The following is a 21,121-nucleotide window of genomic DNA, read 5'->3' on the forward strand; positions in this document are numbered from 1 at the left end:
GATAGCCTAGATGATTTTTTTTCTGATCCTTTATATATTTTAACTAGTTTTTATACCATCTTAGTTGATATTTTCTATTTTTTATAGGGCCCAAGCATTTTTAAAGAATCAGTTAATCATATCATTCCTCACATCCTCAAAGAACTCATATTGCAACTTCACACTGAGCCTCTAGGAAAAAGAACATTGGAAGAAGAAGATACTTTGTTTAGCTAATAATCCACCAATCTTAGAGGTTTTGTTGGGAAGCTGCCACCTTTTTTTGTTCCACCCCAAGCTCAGCAGTGCTTCTGTGCTGACTCAGTTTTGTTCTGAAGGACATCTACATCAGCACTGCTGCCCAGTCCCTTTTGTGAGGTGGCAGATATTGATATAACAGGCAGTGGAGGTAAGAAGTATGAGTTGAACCCCAACTGCTGTTTCAAAAATGTATCTTCTAGTAGCTCCACTGGCTGTTTATTTTTCCAAGCTGTGAGCCTACACATGCCTCTCTCCCTTACTGTCATACATATTCAAGCATAAGAACTGGGGTTTGTCATACTATTTTATCTTAGTCCTTTGGATTCATAATACCTGTAGTTTCCCATAGATTGATTTTGGGATAAATAGAGATCTACATTCCACGTTAATTTTAGCATTTTTTCAGGAACCCAGACTTGCTAATATTTTCATATTATTCTAATGAATCCTTCCAGTTTAATGATCACAATTTCCACTTACATAATTGTAATTCTGAATTTGAAGGATTCTTTATTACCAGTCCTTTACTGTGGTCTTTGTTGTTTTAATATTTCTCCTGGCCTATGAATTCAGCAAAGTTTTTTGCATCTACTGAATGCCATGCAATTTGTTTTAGTAGCTGAGGATGCAGCACCAAACAACACAGAAAAATCCCCCCAGCCTTCTTCAGTTTATGTATTTAGATGTCTGGATTTGTTTAGAAAGTGTTTGTTGTGGCCTGCTGCCCCAGGAATGGGTGATAAGTGCTGTATTTCCTGAGTGTCTTTGTGTTTGAAAAATTTTTTTGCCTTTGTAACTGAAGCATAATTTGAATAATCCTAACAGTCTAGGATTCCATGCTTTTCCCCAGAACGTATTACAAATCTGTCTTCTGACTTTGAATGTTGTCAGAATTCTAACACAAGACTGATTTTTTTTTTTCCCATTTCTAAAATGGACTTGCTTTTCTTGCTTGGCTGTCCATAGTATTATTTCTTTAACCTTGATATTCAGTAAATTTGCCAGAGTTTTGTCATGAGTTTGGTTATTATTTATATTTTTTCAAGAGAAGGTATGGTCTTTCAATATTTTTGTTTAACTTTTTAACAAATATTTTTCCAAATACTAATTTAATATCTTCATTTTTTTGCCACTGTACCCAATAACTTTATTCATTTTAGCTAATTTTCTGTTTTGATTCTTTGAATTTTGTTATTGTAACTCTAAATCTCTGTTATAGTCTGATTTCTTCTTTTTCCCTCTTGTGATTGTTTTCAGAGCTATACCAGCTCACGTTTTAGGTCTTTCTGTTATCTCATATCTTTGACAATGATATAGGTATAAATTAACAAAAATGACTTTTCTATAAAATTCTCTTCCTCACCTTTCTTCCTACCACTCTTTCTCCCGCCTCTTACTCCCCTCATCCGTCCTTGGACTATGAAGTCCTTAGTTTTGTGAAGAACTTCATATGAATTATCTGAATCTACCTTTATTTTCATCTAATATGGCACATGAAAATTCATTGTTTGCGATTTTGACTTTTTCCTAGAAGAATACTCTTGAGCTGTGGTATCCTCTCATTCCTTTTGTTGCTTCCCTCGCTGTATTTCATTTTTCTTTTGATTGTCCCAAAAATGTATTTATAAAAATAAATATTTGAATAGATGTTAGAATTTTTTACTTCTGTTTTATATTTAAAATTTTAAGGGTTGGAGGTATAACTCAGTGGTAGAGCATTTGCCATTTAACATGTGTGAGGCCCTGGGTTCCATTCCAGAACTGGAAAACAACAACAAAACCTAAATTCCCCAAAAAACAACAACAACAAAATAAAGTATCAGGTATAGGCCAGTATTCAAAGATACTTCATAAGAGGTGATTTGAGTTTGTGGCACAATTTCTATATGAACATATACCATAAACAGAGTTCATTACATAGGCTGATTTTTTCATTGAAGTTTAAATAAAAACTTTTTCTTAGACTTTTCTTATAATCATTTTACTAACCAACTGGATGTTTGGTCATATATGGAGTATATAGTGCTTTATGTACTTGAAAAAGAAACATAAGGCTTTGGGAATATTAAGATTTTTGTGAAATAAAGAGAATATTTAAATGCTAAGATGTATAGATATTAAATGCATTTTGTGTTACCAAAATTAAGAAAACAGACACCTTGCCTCAATTAAGTGAAAATGATTAAACTGCTTTATTACCTGTTTGATTTTTATCATGCTACCTAAGAAACAAAACAGATGGAAGAAACACAGAAACATCTTTAAATTATACATGTGAAATGCATTTTCTTTGTTGCTTTTGTATGTACATAGTACATCTGTAAGAGGATATAGCATTAATTTTCTGCCTTTGAATAGCAATTGTAGTGGAAATAATTACTTTATGAATTAGAAATTCTCTGCTTTTTGTAGAGGATTTGCAATGATTGTAGCTACTGCAATGTTAAGTCTAGACCAACATTTAGACAGTGATCATAGGAAGAAAAGCATATGGTAGATATTGATGGGAAAGACATTGCTGAACTTTGTTGGTGTTCTACAATTTAAAATTATTCAAATGTTTATTCTAAAGGACTTTTAAAAATACTTTTTAGAATATTTTAGATTCACAGCAAAATTAAACAGAAAATAGAATCCAGTATACTTTTCTTTCCCACTCCCAGCTTCTCCCACTGCCTACATCCTGCATCAGAAAGGTGCAGTTGTTACCATCAAGGAACCTACATTAGAGTAGTTTTGATTTGTAGAGAATGGCAGCTATTAAGAATACAAACAATAATAAGTATTGGCTAAGATATGGGGGGAAAGGCACACTCATACATTGTTGGTGGAATTGCAGGTTGCTACAGTCACTCTGGAAAGAGTACAGAGATTCCTTGGGAAACTGGGAATGGAACCACCATTTGACCCAGCCATCCCATTCCTCAGTTTATACCCAAAGGATTTAAAAACAGCATACTACAGGGACATAGCCATATCAGTGTTTGTAGCAGCACAATTCACAGTAGCAACTGTGTAACCAACCTGATGTCCTTCAGTAGATGAATGTCCTTCAGTAGAGAAACTTTGGTATATATACACAATGAACACTACTCAGCGTTAAAAGAGAATAAAATCATGGCATTTGCAGGTAAATGGATGAAGTTGAGAATATAATGCTAAGTGAAGCCTAATGTTTTCTTTGATATAAGAATGCAGATGCATAATGGTGATTGGGGGGCAGGGAGCATGGGAGGAATGGAGGAACTTTAGATAGGGCAAAGAGGAGGGAGGGGAAAGGAGGGGGCAAGGGGGTAAGAATGATGGTGGAATGAGTTAGACATCATTACCCTAAGTACATGTATAAGACACGAATGGTATGAAAATAGTTTGTGTATAACCAGTGTCTTGAAAAATTGTGCCCTATATGTGTAATATGAAATGAATTGCATTCTGCCATCATGTATTACAAATCAGAATTTTAAAAAAAGGAACCTACCTTTACACATCAGCATCCAAAGTTCATGCTTTACATTGGGGTTCACTTTTGGTGTTATATAATCAGTCTGTGGGGTTTTGAAAATGTAATATGGTAGTGTCTGCATAATAGTTTTACTGCTCTAAAAATCCTGTGTCCTCTGTCTATTCATCCCTCATTTTTTTCCCTCCAACTCCTGGTCACCACTGATATTTATCCTGTCTCCATAGTTTTTCAGAAAGTTATACAATTGTAATCATATAGTATATCTTTTTCAGATTGTCTTTTTTCACTTAGTAATCTGTACTTAAGGTTTCTATATGATTTGATGGCTTGAAGCCTCATTTCTTTCTAAGCACTGAATAATATTTCATTGTTTAGATGGACCAGTTTATCTATTCACCTACTGAAGACATCTTGTTTACTTCCAGTTGTGGGCAATTGTGAAGAAAGTTGATACTAAGCATCCTTGTGCATGTTTTGAGTGTACCTAGTTTTTCATCTCCTTTGGGTAAATAGCAAGGACTATAATTGTTGGATGAAATGGTAAGAGTAGATTTATTTTTGTTTTTGTAAGAAAATGCTAAACTTCCTTCAAAGTGACTAACATTTTGCATTACCACCAGCAGTGAATGAGAGTGCCTGTTTCCCCATAGCCTCAGCAGCATCTGTTGTCAGTGTTTTAGGTTTTCACCATTCTAAAAGGTGTGTAACATTATCTCAATGTTGTTTTAGTTTACAGTTCTCTAATGACATATGATGTAAAAACTTTTTTTTTCTCTTATTACAACATTTTTAGTGATAATAGTTGGGTTCATTTTGACATAATCATACATTCTTGGAGTTTAATATACTTCATTTCAGTCCCTGGTGCCCCTCTTTTCCCTCCCTCCCTATGTTCTCCTTCCTCTACTGGGCTCTCTTTTCTTTTCCATGTATCTTTGTGTTCTGCCAATTCTATTCTGCCTTGACTACTGTAGCTTTATAGTAAGATTTGCAGTCATCCCATTTTGCTCCTTTCCTCCTACATTCTGTTAACTGTTTTGGAGTTTTTATTTAAAATTTATTTATTTTAATTAGGTATATATCACAGCAGAATGCATTTTGATTCAATGTACACAATTGCAGCACAACTTTTTATTTCTCTGGTTGTACACGATGTAGTGTTGCACTGTATGTGCTCATACATGTTCCTGGAATAATGATATCCATCTCATTCCACTATCTTTCTTGCTGTTTTGAAGTTTATAACTTTCAGACCTATCCACACTGAGCCTCCAGGAATTTGTCAATCACAGTTCTTAGTGCCTTTGGGACTTCTCTTTTTAAAAAAAAAAAAAAGAAAAAAAATTTTAGTTGTAAATGGACACAATACCTTTATTTTTTAAAAAAATGTTTTAGTTGTAGATGGACATAATACCTTTAATTAATTAATTAATTGATTGATGGATTATGTGTTGCTGAGGATCAAACCCAGTGCCTCATGTGCTAGGCAAGTGTTTTATCACTGAGCTACAACCCGAGCTTCCCACCCCAACCTACTCTTAACATACAGATCCAGCAATTGCACTTCTTGGTATTTAGCCAGAAGAGTTGAAAAGTTATGGCCTCTTAAAACTTGCACATAGATGTTTATAGCAACTTTATTTGTAATTGCCAAGATGTCCTTCAGCATGTGAGTGGATAAATAAACTGTGTACATCCAGACAATATTATTCAGGAGTTTAAGGGCAGGGAAAATGCTCAATATGATACTATAATTGTATCATACATGTCATACATTTGTCCAGATTGGAGATAAACCATGGCTTTTGCTTAGTAATGATGTATCCTTATAGGTTCATCAGTTTTAGCAAATGTACTACCCTGCTGATGGGTGTTGATAATGAGGGAGACACTGCATGTTTGGGGACAGAATTTATAGGAAATTTTTTTAGCTTTCTCTTAATCTTATTGTTAGTGTAAAACGAATCTAAAAAATAAAGTCTTTAAAAATAGGCAGAATGCTAAGGATAAAATGAAGCTTTCATTTAGGAAGTTTGGAAGTACTATATTTTAATTTTACAATTTATAGATTCTGGTGCCATCATTGAAGCATGTGTGTATTTTTGTGCAAATTGCTGAAAAAGCTTTTTCTGACTTTACTCTAGTTGGAGTAACTTGGAGGAATGGAGAGGAGATGTTATAAGTTTTTTCCTCTATTAACCCCTTCAAACTTCTGACTGATAACCCATCTTCACCTTCTGACTGATAACTTTAGAAATGGTTTTGAATATGGAAAGGACAGTAGAGTCTATATTCTTTTCACTGATAAGGAGCTATTATTTTCAGAATTTTCTATAATCATGCTTAATGCATATTCTAAAGAGCCATTTTTAGTGTTAATTTTAACTCTTGTTAATATCTCACTAATTTTGAAAATATCTGTCTAGAGTAACAATTGTTCTTGAGGTACATTACATTGTTGATTGTAATTTTCTTCAATATTAAAAGAATGAATAAACATTCTAAATTACTGTATCTTTGCTAGATTTAAAATTTTAATGAAGCAAGTACATATAGGTGCATCTCAAGTCATCAGTGATTTAGATTACACTGGTTGAAGGTAGTATATTTTGATAGTGGTATAATTCCAGATTCTGAAAAGTAGTATTGTAGTCTAGAATAAAAATTAAAAATTTTGTGATGACAAATGATACAAATTAATATATAAAGGGAAAATTTCAAAAGATATTTGAAATACACACATATATGTATTTTAAAACATAAAATATATCTGTATGAGAATCTCTTACTCAGACAAGTAAAAGACATTACATAATAGGAAAACAATCAAAAGATAAGCAGTTTAGAGAAAGCAGATTCTAAAGATAACAAATATAAGGAAAAAGTCACTACAAATTAGGAAAATGCATATTAAATTAGATTTTTATTTTATACTATATATTTGCAAAGATTAAAAAGTGTAATAAGGGCTGGGGTTGTGGCTCAGTGCTAGTGCCCTTGCCTGGGACATGTGAGTCACTGGGTTTGATTCTCAGCACCACATATAAATAAATAAATAAATAAATAAATAAAGTCTATCAAAACTAAAAAAAAGGAAAAATTTAAAAAGAGTAATAACACTTATGAAAATATTATGAAACTGTTAGAAGTAAGTATTTGACTTGGAGACTTATCCATGGGGTTTGGTGAAATGAGTAAAACAAAGGAACGCTGATAACATCCCATTTTTGTCAAATCAAAATTCCTTGTATGTATATACAAATCATATTATCATGATTATATGATAATCTTGTATAAAAATCAGAAATAATGTGCTGAAAATATAGGTTAAGGGATTTGTGTAGCTGCAAGGGAAAGTAGGGAAATAAGCAAAAGATGTTAATATATTCCATATTTGGATTTATATAAAATTATATATTTGTGTATTTATATAATTAAGATTTTTTTAAAAAAGATTAAATTATAAGAGATTTATTTTTACAAGATGAAGAAAGGAACCACTAAGGAGCTTTGATTTGCAGAGTATTCCACATAGAGGGAACATAGCATGGTTTATAAATCAGAAAGTAGCTGGTGTCTTAAGGAACACAAACTAACTCTCCCCACTCCCCCCACACAACCTGCATATTTATGCACATACTCATGCTAGTGTAGATTAATGGATATATGGGAGTTTGGTGGGCAATAAATTCAGATAGGGAAATGGAGGATAAATATTTTTTTTGTGTATGTTCAATGAGTTTTAATGTTACTTATGGTGCAGTGAAACCCTAATCTTTCACTTACAGAATTTGATCTGTGTTTCAGAATATCACTCTTTCAGTTACTTGGTAGATACAGAATGTTATAGATAAACCTGAAAGTCCAATAAAGATCATTATGTAAGCAAGATGATGAGAAATGATGTAACCTAGCTTGGGTAGTAGTCATAGAGGTAGATAGAAGTAAATAGATTTGAGATAAATATATTTTAGTGGTAAAGTTGGCAGAATTTGCTGATAGATTGGATAGGGTAGATAATTAAGAGGGATCTAAGGTTAATTCTCACATATTTGTTTTTGTTTTTTGAATGGATGGTGGTACCTTTGCTGAAATGGAGAAAGCTGGAAAAAAATTTATTTGTTGCTTTTAAACAGTGAAGCTAGATACACTTACCAAATAAAAACTGAGAGGATAAAAACGGGGAGCCCAGGTTCAATACTTGCAGGCATTTGAATGTATGGAGGCTGAGCAGAAGAGGAGGTAGCTATAAAGACCAAGAGGAGCATCCAGTGAAGTAAGAGAATGTTGCATCATGAACATCTGGAAAGGAAGTGAGAATACTGTTAGTTCTGTTAAATGCTGAGGTGTAAAGTCAGATAGAACCAACATGTCTTTTGACTTTGATCACATAAATTACAGGTCACTGATGATGGTATTAACAAGAGCAGTCTTGGTGGAATATGGGGAATGGAAGTCTGATTGTAACAATAAAAGGAGAGAGTAAGTGGTAAGAAATCACAAACAACTAAAACAAATGTTAAAACATTTCTTTTAAACACTTTACTCTGAAGTAGAGAGCAAAGAGATTGATTACTGCAGGAGCAATGTAGAGTGGAAGGAAATGCTAGAGCATGTTTATGTACTTCTGGTATTTGATCTAGTAGAGTGCAAGAAAGCCACGGTGGACCGTAATGTGCAGACATGTCAATAACAGTAAAGAAGGGAGTGGGGAAAGGTACAGATGAAATAGTTAAACTGATAGATTTAGTGATGAAAAGATGAGGTGATTCTTTTGTTTCTAATGATTTCAAGAAAGATTATGAGAGTGAAGTTGGAGAAGATGGGGGAACAGTTGACTTGAAGAATGGATTTATGAATCAAGTGATGATAGGAATGTCAGGCAACGTTGAGTGTTAATTGAGATTTAATGGTCATCAGTTCAGTCACACCAGGTATGTGTATGTGTGGTGTGTTGCCAGAAAATGTCAACTATTTGCTTAAAGACAAAGGAATATTTTGGTGTATATTTAGGAAGTCAGTTTCTTTTTGGTGAATGTGTCAGAAAAGTATGTTAATGAGAGAAGAGGAGACATTAGAAGTGTTTGAAAGGGAGTGAAAGTAGTGTTGGGTCATCAAATCTAAAAAGAGAAGAAAATACTTGAGAATAAATACAGGTTGAGCATCCCTTACCTGAAAATCAGAAGTCCAAAATTTTAAGCTTTTTCAGCACTGACATGATACCGCAGTGGAGAATTCCACACCTGGCCATGTAAGATAAGTCACAATTAAAACAAAGATCAACTAAAGTGTTGTAAAAATTAACCTTCAGACTGTGTGTATAAAAACAAATGAATTATGTGTCTAGACTGAGGTCCCATGTACAAAAGTTCCAAAAATCTCAAAAAAGCCCAAATTCAAAACACCATTGGTCCCAAGCATTTTGGGTAAAGGTTACTCAATCTGTAGTAACAAAGTGGTAAGGTAAATCAGTTGGAGGACTTGATGAGGTGAAAAAATATCTGGAGAGGTAACAGAAAATAGAGCAGAAGAGGAGACTGTCAAAATAGATTTCATGAATTTGAGATTTTGGAAGTAATGTGGATTATTGGTGGTGGTGTAGTTGAGGATGTGACAAAGGGAATAGGTGATGAATATGTATTAGAGGTAAAATCACTGGAGATTTTCAAGTAAAGGAACTGAGAGACCAAGGTACCAGGGATAGAAGCAGAGCAGAACTGGAAAGAAAAGTAAAGGTGTGGGTGGGGAGTAATCAGGTCATACTGCATGAGAAAGAGGTGGTGGTGGGTATTGCTTTGTGCTCACCAAAAGGAGGATTATAAGCTGGTATGATTTCATGGCATAGGCTTAAAAATATCTGAGGGCTTTGAAGGGGAAGGAAGGACAAATAATTTGGAAGAAAGTATAGGAAGGTAAAAGGATTTATCTTCTAGGGGACTTGAATATAAGGCAAGAATATTTTGAAACAAACTGAAAAAAATTGGGGTATTGGTTTGAGAGTCTTCAGGCAGCAGATTTTAATTAGAAAAATAAATTTTAAAAGAAGAATTTGAAAACATCAGAGAACTTGCTGATCCTAGACTGAATTTTAGTGGGTGCTATAGATAGATTTGGGAATGAGGGGAAGCATGAGTTAGTGTGTATTTACTTAGTTGTTTAGACATTAAAGCCTGGATGATGATTGATTACCTGGATGATGATTGATACCTGGATGGAGGGATTAGGGGTTTTAGTGATAATAATTTTAAGATGAGGGATAAGGGACCACTGGTCAGCTATTTCCTTTCTGTTTCTTTGCCTTCTATGGTGTAGTCATAGCCAAAAAAAAAAAAAAAAAGATAAGGAATACCTTCTAGAAGGAGAGGAGACTTCCCTTTTAGAGCTGTTAGACATATAAGATAAATATGTAAGACTGTAGTTTTGTGGAATACTACAGAGAGAGTAGAATACTTTTCCATCTTTGAAATCTGGCTCAGTATTATAAGACGATTCATCTTCAAATAGTCTGTATTTTGAGTACTACTAATGCTTTTAATAAAATATACTTTTTTTCTTTGATTGTCTAGGTCACTTTTACAAAGAGAAAGTTTGGGTTGATGAAGAAAGCCTATGAACTTAGTGTGCTCTGTGACTGTGAAATAGCACTCATCATTTTCAACAGCTCTAACAAACTGTTTCAATATGCCAGCACTGATATGGACAAAGTTCTTCTCAAGTATACAGAATATAATGAGCCTCATGAAAGCAGAACCAACTCGGATATTGTTGAGGTAACACATATATCTAGTAATGTGTGAATTGCAAATAATAATTGAATCTTGCATTTAATAAGAGTAACTCTCAGATTACTTTGTACATACAGAGCATAAATCAGGTAGAGGTATCTTTTCTCTGAATTATTTCTTAGAAGGATTGAAAATGGATATATGAACACTCACTTATGCCATAAACATATCCTATTTGTTCAAACAAAATAAGGTGGGCTGTTTTACCTTATATATCTAACATTTAACTAGTATAATCTAACATTTCATCTGTGATTACATATTTTATAGGAATTTTTAAATTATTATAAGACACCATCACTTTTGGTTAGGATGAAGTTATAATTTTAAAAATCTTAGTCATTTCATTTTGTCAGTGGTAACTTACAACTTTAAATACTAATGAAAAGGGCTGGTGCTGTAGCTCAGTGGCAGAGCACCCACCTCACACATGTGAGGCATTGGGTTCGATTCTCAGCACTACATAAAAATAAATAACCAAAGTAAAGATATTGTGTCCATCTATAACTAAAAAATATTTTAAAAAAGAAATAACACTCTATCTTTAAAAAATAAATAAATACTAATGAAAAGAAAGGAAATTATATAAACAATATTTATTTCATTAATATTACCTTTTTGGGAGGGAGGGAAAATCCTTGTCATTTTTTTGTTTATCCACTGCCCTTTTTAGTGTTTCTTATGGTTTTGCCAACCTAATTAAGTGAAAAAGAAAAGGAATTATTTTTAGGATGAATTTTCATCTACTCAGAAATAGTATTTTAAAATAAAGCCTTCAAAAAGAAGAACCACTGTACTTTCCCCTTTAATTCTTTTCTGCTTCAAATTTTATAAAAAACAACTTTTCCATGTACTATATTTCTAATAACATTTTAACTTAGCTTTTTGGTTACTTTTGCCTTTTTGCTTGCATTTAGAAGAGTGTTTCATTTTTATTTTTTAAAAAGGACTTTTTCATTACTTGAGAGATACATTGGGGCTGGGATGTAACTCAGTGGTAAGCACTTGCCTAGTATGCACAGGGCCCTGGATTAAGTCCCCATTTCTGCCAAAAATCAATCAACCAACCAACCAACCAACAAAAACCTTTGGCTTAGTTTTGCAATATTAGAAAATAATTTTTTAAATTAGACATTTCCTTAGAGAAAGTAGAGAAGCCATGTGATGATGCAGAAACTAAGTATAAGAGAACGTATGGAAACCCAATCTAGATTTTATATCAAATGATGGAAATTAAGCTAGAGAAAAATATTTAACTATCTTATTGTATGGGAATCTAAATTATTTGTCCTCATAGATTATGCTACATTTTAAAAATGAATTTTAAAATTTCTCAGCCTTAGCAGTCCCTTTCTGGAGAGTGATTGATTTAGTTATTGAAAAAAAAAATCCTGTTACTTACATTAAAAATCCAACTTTTAAGTCAGTAATCAGTTGTTTCAAATGAGAAGTAAAAGTATAGTATAAGTACAGCTAGGACTCATCTCTGTAGCTTGATTTACCCATAGTATTATGATGAATTTTCTTCTACTCAGAAATAGTATTTTAAAATAAAACCTTCAAAAAGGAGAACCAGCATACTTTCTCCTTTAATTCCTTTCTGTTTCAAATTTATAAAAGATAACTTTTATAAGTTAATACTGTGAACCTCCCTGAAATCTGTTGGGAGTTTTTGATTTTGTTTTTGTTGATCACTTTGATTAAACTATATGGTTTTATCTTTAGCCATATTCCCTTAATATAATTATGTTTGTCATTTGTGAATTATTTTGTCACATTAGCTTTTGTGGCACATCTTATCACTTATTTGCAACATGAACTATGTACTAGATTCGCTCTTGTATTTCATGAGCATATGTTATATTTTTATAAGCTAAGGGATCATTTAGGTAAGGGTTGTAGGAGAATTTATAACTGGATTTCCTTGAAATGGAGAGTATTCCTACTGTGTTTAAAATGAGTTACTTATTTTAAACATCTTATCAAAAGTTTCACAGCCTTAAGTAAAACAAAGAAATAGAGTTGACTTTGTTGACATCAGCAAGTAGATATTTTAGCTAGTTTCGTTATAGAAGGGGATACCTCCTAACCCTAACTACTCTGCTCTTTCATTGCAGCAGTTGTTCTTGGCCCCTGGAAGTTGAGGGTACTTCGCACAGCCTAAAGCTTATTTCTTTTAGAGAATTAAAGAATATAGTCTGGTTTAATCCTCACAGAATTTTAAAACCACCTCATTCTTCATCTCTGTTGTGGTCAACAGTCAAATTTTAGGAGAGTAAATCCCAAACATTTAACACTTTCCTGAGTGCTACAATCTGTTTCAATTTGAAAGAAAACTTTTGCAGTTTGATTATCAATTGGAATTTTGACATTTTCTTTTTAGTTGTATTTTTTAGATAGAAGCTAACAGGACTCTTACCAAAAGATCTCTATGAAATTCTGAATTTATATAAAATACATTGAATAGGATATACTTAGGATAATAAGCAATAAATTTGTTGTGCTCAGATAGGTTACAAGACTTTATTCTTATTACTTATAAAAATCTTACTAAGTCTTCATTATAAAACAGTGACTATTAAACTCGTAAGATAAGAGATTGGGAATTTAGCTCTGTGGCAGGGTGTTTCTTAGCATGCCCAAGGACCTGAGTTTGGTCCTCAGCCCTGTGGGGGTGGAGGGGACTTGTAAGATAGGCTTTCTTTCACATATGAAGATGATGCAAGCAAGTGCATCCTCACGAGTTTTTATGTAAGTGTCTGAGTTCTTTTTTATCAGTAGTAATAGCTCATAACTGGTGCATCTACTAGGACTTTTGTGGAGGACCAAACTGAATTTACAAGATAACATTATTGAAAATGGGTCAGGTACTCTCTAAGTATCTTACAGGTATCTCATATATAAGGATATTTTTAGAATACCATTACAGTTATTTTCTTTTCTGTTTCATATAGTTTCCTTTCCAAAAGTTGTAATTGGAAGCAACTTTTTTTATACTCATCTATACATTTGACAAAAATATTCGTAGGACTTCTGTGTGCTGTGGGTTCTACAAGGGGATGTTATTTAGAGATTTCTAATTCAAGCTGAAAGAATATTCTTTCTACCCATGGTTTCACAAATCCCTGAAATACACTTTTACCAACAGAAGATTTTATATAAATAAACTTATAGTTGTTTATGTAAATAAACTTATACTTGTTAGTGGGATTCTAGACTCCTGAGCCATCACATGTGGCTGAGGAAATCAGGAGTTAAAAGAGGCACAAACATTTAAGAAGTGATCTGCTTTAGGGTATTTCCTTATGTAATATGATCAGTAGTGACACTAACAAACTTAACTTTCATAAGGCTTCTAATGACTTTGCCTATTTCTTGTTGCATATATGTTAGCTTTTAAAATGAGTAGAACTTTACTTTTCCTGAGTTGCCAAAATATCCTTTCATAGTCTTGATTATATTAAAATGTAGTTTTCTACAGATGTATTCTGTTCTAACGTATCCTACACACGAGCCCTTTGGGGATGTACTGTAAAAAGAAGGATGGGTGCACTGAGCTGTTAACCATATCTACAGGGTTTATAACATAAGGATGCACACATATTATGTCAGTGGGGTTTAGATCATATTTTCTGGGAGCACGGTAAACTTAATATGAGTATCCCTAATGCAAAAGTACAAAGTTTGAAACGCTTCAAAATCTGAAACTTGTTGAATGCTGACATGACACTCAAAAAAATTTCAGATTTCAGATTTTCAGAATAGGGCTGTTAAGCCAGCAAATTTCATAAAAATTTTCCAAAATCTAAAAAGCTCTGAAATTTGAAACATTTCTTGTTCCACGCATTTTGGATTTGGGTAGTTGGTAGCTAATTAAATTGTGATTATAAACAGTGGTAGCTGTGGTGTTTATATTTATCTATGTTTCAATTTCATGTATAAATACACATATTAGAAACCCACCTACAGAATAGTGTTCTTTGCTCTTTCTTATTTTATATTATTACCTGTGTTTTAAAACTAGTTCAACATTTTAATTTCAAATTTTAGGATTTTCACTAGAGTTGATGAAATTTTAAAAACTATACAACTTTGTTTTTTTCAAATTAATAGCATTGACATATTAAATTTATTGGGGCATTGTAAATTAAGGTCTTCAATATTTTGGGGGTGTATATACTTACTGCATTAGTAAGTTGAATTACAGATGTCTTTTAACTTCATGATGGGATTATGTCCTAGGAGACCCATAAATTACCTGCAAATTGTGCCAAGCTTTTACTTTCCAATATCCTGAGAGTTTTGCACCAGCATATCACTAGCCTGAGAAAAGTTAAAAATTAAAAATATAGCTTCTATGGAATGCCTATTATTTTTGCACCACCATAAAGTTGAAAAATTGTAAGTCAAACCAATTAGGGACTGTCTGTGAAAATGAAAACTTACACATTAGTAAATTAAGGGATTGCCGTTAGAATGAGCCTTATAAAGCTAAAATATTTGAAATGAAGAGTATCACTGCTGTCTTTAAAATGACATTTATTTGAAAATCTTTACACACTACTTTTCCAGAATATTATATTTCCTACAGAAAATGAGTTTTACTCCCTTATATCCTATGTTTCATCAACAGCTGATAATTTATACATGTATTTTTAAAAAGAATGATACTTGATATCATATAGCTGTGACATTTAAATTCCATTGGATGCATTTAAAAAAGTTATGTCATCGTTTCTGTGGGTCAGAAATTGGGGGGACGCTTAGCTTAATCCTCTGCTTCAGGGACTGTCACAAGGCTACAGTGAAAATATTGCCATTGGTAACATCTGAAAATGATTCAGAGCTCAACTAGGGAAGTATCTGCTTCTAAGCTTACATTGATTTTGTAGGAGTCATACCTTTAAGGGTTGTTGCACTAAGGGTCTCAGTTCTTATTGACTGTTGTCCAGTGTCCACCCTGTCTCAGTTTCTTACCAGGTGGACCTCTCCAATATGGCAGCTTCAGCCATCAAAGCCAGCAATAGATTTCCAGCAAGCCAAACGTCACATCTTTTATAACTTATTTTCAGAAGTGACATTCTATAATTTTTGCCATATTCTGCTTGATAGAAACAAGTCACTAGGTCCAATTCAACTTACACTAAGTAACAGGATTACACTAAGGCATGAATATTGGGAGATGGGATTACTGACAACCATTTTAGAAAGTTGCCTACTGTATGCAGCATAAGGCTAAACATCTGTTATAACTAACATTATTTAGATCCCGGGGAAATAATGTCTCCATACCTCTTGTCCTGTCATTGAAATAAAGAGCAACGTGAGCAAAATACTGATTTTTATGGGTTGTGCTACTCTTGATTCTAGAGAGACCATTGTTTAGAGAGAATTTGAACAGTGAAAGTACTAGGGAAGATGAAAGAAAGATTGATTACCTTCTCAATTCCTTCCTCTCAGTGTGCATGTAATATTTTCTTATATAAAAATGTATCAGTTCAAAGTAGAACACAGTTGCACCTGGTGCTGAGGAACATTTTCCTGTGCTAAACACTTCACATTGCTCTTAGATTTACATATATGTCTCTGGCATAGCAGCATAGCAGTCATGACACATGAAATACACTGATATTGAGATAGGCATTGAACATTTAAATTACTGATAGTTTTATTTTTATCAAAATATTTAATAAATGTCACCTTTCTATAAACTTAAATACTTGGAATTTGTTTTACACTTTAATTTTAATAGATTGTTTAAGCCTTAGAAAAATAGCATTTGAATGCTTGAAAATAATTTTTTAATTTTACACTATGAATATGGTTACATTTAACTTTTTAATTTTTAGCTCGTTAGCATCAAGAGTGCAGATTATGTGAAAGTCTTGATTATAACAATATAATTGGTGACTTTGCTGAAGTCAAGAAAACTTTATGGTGTTATGTATGTATTTATAGATAATACTTGTCTTTATTCTCATCCAACCATTTCTGGTCTGCAAATAAAATACCTAAATATATACAGTAATAATTAAATAGTCATTTGATATTATTTTGATTGTGTAGCTCTGAGAGAGAACACAAACTTTACCCCTATACTTCTACACTCAACACTCAGAATTTGGTAACCAGATATTTGTGGGGTTTTTCTCCATACACCAAACAGCTTATCAGTGGACACTGAGTATCTTCTAATTCAGTAAAGTTCTGACACTCTATCAGTAGAGTTAGTGTGCGAGCCCATAGGATGAGGGGTGAAGTCCACACTAGGTACCAACCAGGGTTTCCACAAGCCCTTCCTTTGTTTTGATGAATTTATTAGAGTGGCTCACAGAACTTGAGAAACACTGGTTGACTTTTAACCTGTTTATTATAAATCATTTTATAATATAGATGAACAGCCAGATGGAAAGGAGGTTTGAAAGGGTCCCTAGAGCAGGAGCTTCTCTCCTTGTGGAGTTGAGGTACACTGCTTTCCCCTCAAGTGGATATATTTATGAATCTGAAAGCTCTATTTCCTATATTTCATTAGGTAACAATTCACAAAGAATGTCATCAAAGATGTTCATATCTTTTCATGTTATTAAGCATTAATACAAAAAGAGGCGGCAGACTTTTTTGGTGTGTGGAGTTGGAAATTGAACTCAAGAGTCTTGCACAGAGTGCTAGGCAAGCACTCTACCACTGAGTTACACCCATAGCCCTAGGTAGGTGGTACACATCTGTTTAGTCCTATAAAAAGTAGTATTTAATGTAAACATACAAAAAAAATGTTATGACCTCTGTATTTTCTTCTCAATACATTATGATAAATTTATGAATTATTATATTAGACATGGTATTATTTTTGTTACTAAGTTTTTTCTCATTTTGCAGAAATATTTTTGTTTGGTTGATCGGTTGGTTGGTTTTTTGGTACTGGGTGTTGAACCCAGGTGCACCTTATCACTGAGCTACATCCCCAGCCCTTTTATTTTTTATTTTGAGACAGGGTCTAGCTAAGTTGCTGGAGGGACTCACTAAGTTGCTGAGGCTGGCCTTAAACTTGCAATCCTCCTGTCTCTGCCCCTTGAGTTGCTGGCATTGCTGTCATGTGCTACCATGTCCGCCATTTTGTAGAAATAGCTGAAGCATTAAATTTTACAGCTCATACTATTTTTTAAAAAAGATGACTTGGTGGCATTGGAGAACATTCATAAATAACTCTTTTGGCAGTTGAAACCATTGTGCTATCATTTGAGGACAAAATACAGGGGCCATGACCATTTCTCTCTCTTACTAATGTCTTGTGAAGTGTTACCAAATAGAGGTATTTCTTTTTCATCACAGGAATACCATAACACTTTAAAAAAAAAATTCCATTTGCAGAATCTCATTTGATCTTCACATCTAAGGTAAGCTTTTTTAGAAATAGAAATTGGGACTCAAATGACCTACCCAGAGTCCTGTAAAAGAAATTGGCAGGGTCAGACCAGAACCCAGGTCTCTGACATTATCCTCTTTCTTTGCTTCCCAGTTTACTGGATTCAGTGAAGCTCTGAAACATATCACTGTAAATAATTTAAGAGTTTATACACATATCAATCATATATAACATTTAGCAACTATAAATGAGTTTTCCTTAATAATGAACAGAAAATTAATGAGGGTAGTTGCAACAAGAAAAATAGCATTTATTAAGCGTTTCATATACTCTGCTACTCTTCTAATGAATTAATTTTTATAATATTGTAGAATCCTTATTTCATAGTTGATGAAATTGAGTCACAGATATAAGTGAAACAGAATGATGATAACTTGGATTCTGAAGAAAGTCTACCTTCTTGAATCTTAATAATCTTCACCTGCCTTCAAATTGCAAAGGAATTTGAAAATAAGATCTTAACACTAGGGAATCAATATAAGATGTACCTATCAAATAGGCAACAAAAACAGGTAATAGTGAAAGTGTGCTAAGAGTATATTAAATACAATTAATGATTTTCAAAAATGTGGTACCCTGTCCAGCAATATCAGTATCGCCAGAGAATTGTTTAGAAATGCAAGTTCTTGGGCCCTATCCAATACCTACTGAATCAGAAACTCATTTTGATATGAAGTCTAAGCAATTTTATATTAACTTGTCCTAAGTGCATTTATAAACTAAAAGCTTCAAGTTAATACACAATATCTTGGCAATGGTTATTCAGCTTTTTAAATATTTTTATCCCCAAGAATATCTCCTGAAATGATTACAGGTGGAGAGCAAGCATAAATTGTAACTATTTAAACCTTTTAAAAAGCCATTCAAAATAGTATACCAGTTGTCACTAGGGTATGTATTTCTAATAGGTTACATTTCAGTTCAGTTCTACATAGTTATAAGAGCTTCTTCAAATGTAGCTCCTTTAATGGTTGCTTCTTGAAAGGTATGGGAGCATGGTAAGAGATGGAATCTGGTTGAAAGTTAACTGACTTATCTAGTGTTGACTCGGTAGAACTGGAAGGCATGATTCTGCTTCAGTTTTCTGACAGGTTTAAAATATCCTCAGAGAGGCTTTTGGAGCCAATCACTTTCCCCCCTATATTATAGATAAGGATTGGAACAGACAGGGAGTGTTTTAAGAGGCTTGCCTAATGTTTTACAGGGCTGCAGTGGAGCGGCAGGGAAAGGGAAAAAATAATGAGGCATCTGAAGACAAGACAAAGCTTTCCTCCACCTCCAGCCCCCTGCCCTGCTCTTTTATTCCTAACAGAGCCTGAAGCAGCAGGATGATGACTCACAGGGTGAGGCACACAATCCTCATGGCCCTCCTCCTCTTCCCACATGTCGCTGCACCATCACTTCACACAGCAGTCACCATAGCTCTTGCAATTTCAGTTTTACTATTTTTATTTTGCTATGTATTTGAATATTATTATTTTTTCATACAATTATTGGTCTTCATTTATGTGCTTTTTATATGAAACTATGCATCTCCAGGTGTGTTTTTTCTTGTTGAGGTCATATTTTTCTCCATCAGAGATTGATGTTTTTGATAAATAAATGAGTTCGGGGGTGGGAGAAGGGTGATATATGTCACTTTGTAATATAAGTTTCTGTAAGACATTTCTTGTGATTATTCACCAATATCTGTGCCCTTTTTATGTCCAGATGTTCAGGAATTATTTTAATACTCATCAGTAGATATAAAGTGTTCTTTTTTATTCTGGAAGGCCTTCATTGCACTGGTCAAATTTTTGACCAAAGAGAAAAAGGAGATGGAGAGTGGTTAGAGTGAACTTCCTCTAGAGGTGACCCTATCACCAGTTTTTAACAGGAAATGGTTAAAGGAGGGAATGGGATAGAGGGAAGGTATTTTAGGTCCAAAGGGCAACTTAGGTGGAAATTAAGACAATTTCTGCACTCCCCAGTTTATGAAGACAGATCAGCTAAGTATAGCTGTAGTGTAATGTTAATAATAAGATTAGCTAATACCTGAGAAGTAAACCACCATCTCATGATGTATTTAGGCGCTTGACATTAACCTGGTGGTTTGCCTAGTCACTGAAAGAATTTAATAAAATAGCTTCCTAGGTTTCATTGTCTTACATTCTCAGGCAAGAAAGTGTGTTAGAACTGCATGGCAATTTTTGAAAGGGGTTGCAGAGAAAGGAAGAGAAAAGAGAGAAGCAGTAAAGATATTGAATTATCTACATATTTTATTTATTTCACTAATATTTATCATGACTATGTACCAGACCCAGGAAGATAATGGTAAATGACCACCCTGCTTCTTTTTTCTTAACAAGATGATGTGTTAGGTATATTATTGTTTTACTGCAGAAGTCCTTTTGTTGGATACACTTTAGTAAGGCTTTGAAGGCCCTTAGAATCCCAATATTTATGTTTCCTACCAAACAGTAATCATTCAGTATATAAATTTTTATACTGTAATTAGAACTAGAAGATTATTTAAAGCAAATGGTGGTGCTGGGTATTTAACATGTTTATCAGTGTTCTGTGTATGCTTTAATAAAGTGAAATATATAGATATTTTTAAATGGTGAAATAGTTCTCTTTTATAAAGATCCAATGGAAACATATAATTTTTGAAAACTGGCACTTTGAACAGATATGTTAAAATTCAGGTGACACCCAGTTTTCAGCATTTATTTATTAAGTTATTTTATTTCTGAAAAAGACTACTTAAGGATCTAAAATCTCTATAGAAGGTATCTTCTTTGCTTAGATTAGCCAGAACTCTGCTTTTTAATTTATAATTATGTAATTAGGGCTGTGCCTGTGAAGTTTCAAATGGTAGTATTTTAAGAAAGTAAGTACATACATGAGGATTTTTCACATTTTTTGTTTAATTGACTCACAGTTGTTAACATGTACTTTGATAATTGTGTATCCTGAGGATGTTCTTTGAAGAATGTTACTATATATTTAGGAGAAATGAGATTATGTTTATTTGTTTAAAGAATGGTTCTTGTAGTTCTTATTTTAATTCATTAGCAGTAAAATATTAGCAGGTAAATCTTTTATATATTTTTATAAATGTTAGCAATTTTTAAGACTTGGTAAATAGACTGTGCTTTAGCTTTCTAGAATAGACTACAGCTTAATTGTGTTAGAATTTACTTCTTGTAATTCAGTGGAGAATGTTTT

The 21,121-nt window shown here is 33.2% G+C and overlaps 1 protein-coding gene across 12 annotated transcripts in view; it reads left to right on the forward strand.

The window, feature by feature from the left end:
- Nucleotides 1-21,121, forward strand: part of Mef2a (myocyte enhancer factor 2A) — a 146,411-nt gene that overhangs the window by 70,670 nt on the left and 54,620 nt on the right. For all 12 annotated transcript variants that reach the window (XM_076851411.2, XM_076851416.2, XM_076851409.2 and 9 more), the window contains one exon: nucleotides 10,270-10,473. In XM_076851411.2, the coding sequence (XP_076707526.2) occupies nucleotides 10,270-10,473 (204 nt within the window). The remainder of the gene's footprint in view (nucleotides 1-10,269; nucleotides 10,474-21,121) is intronic.

The sequence above is a fragment of the Callospermophilus lateralis genome, chromosome 3, assembly GCF_048772815.1.
Source record: "Callospermophilus lateralis isolate mCalLat2 chromosome 3, mCalLat2.hap1, whole genome shotgun sequence".
NCBI classification, from domain to species: domain Eukaryota; kingdom Metazoa; phylum Chordata; class Mammalia; order Rodentia; family Sciuridae; genus Callospermophilus; species Callospermophilus lateralis.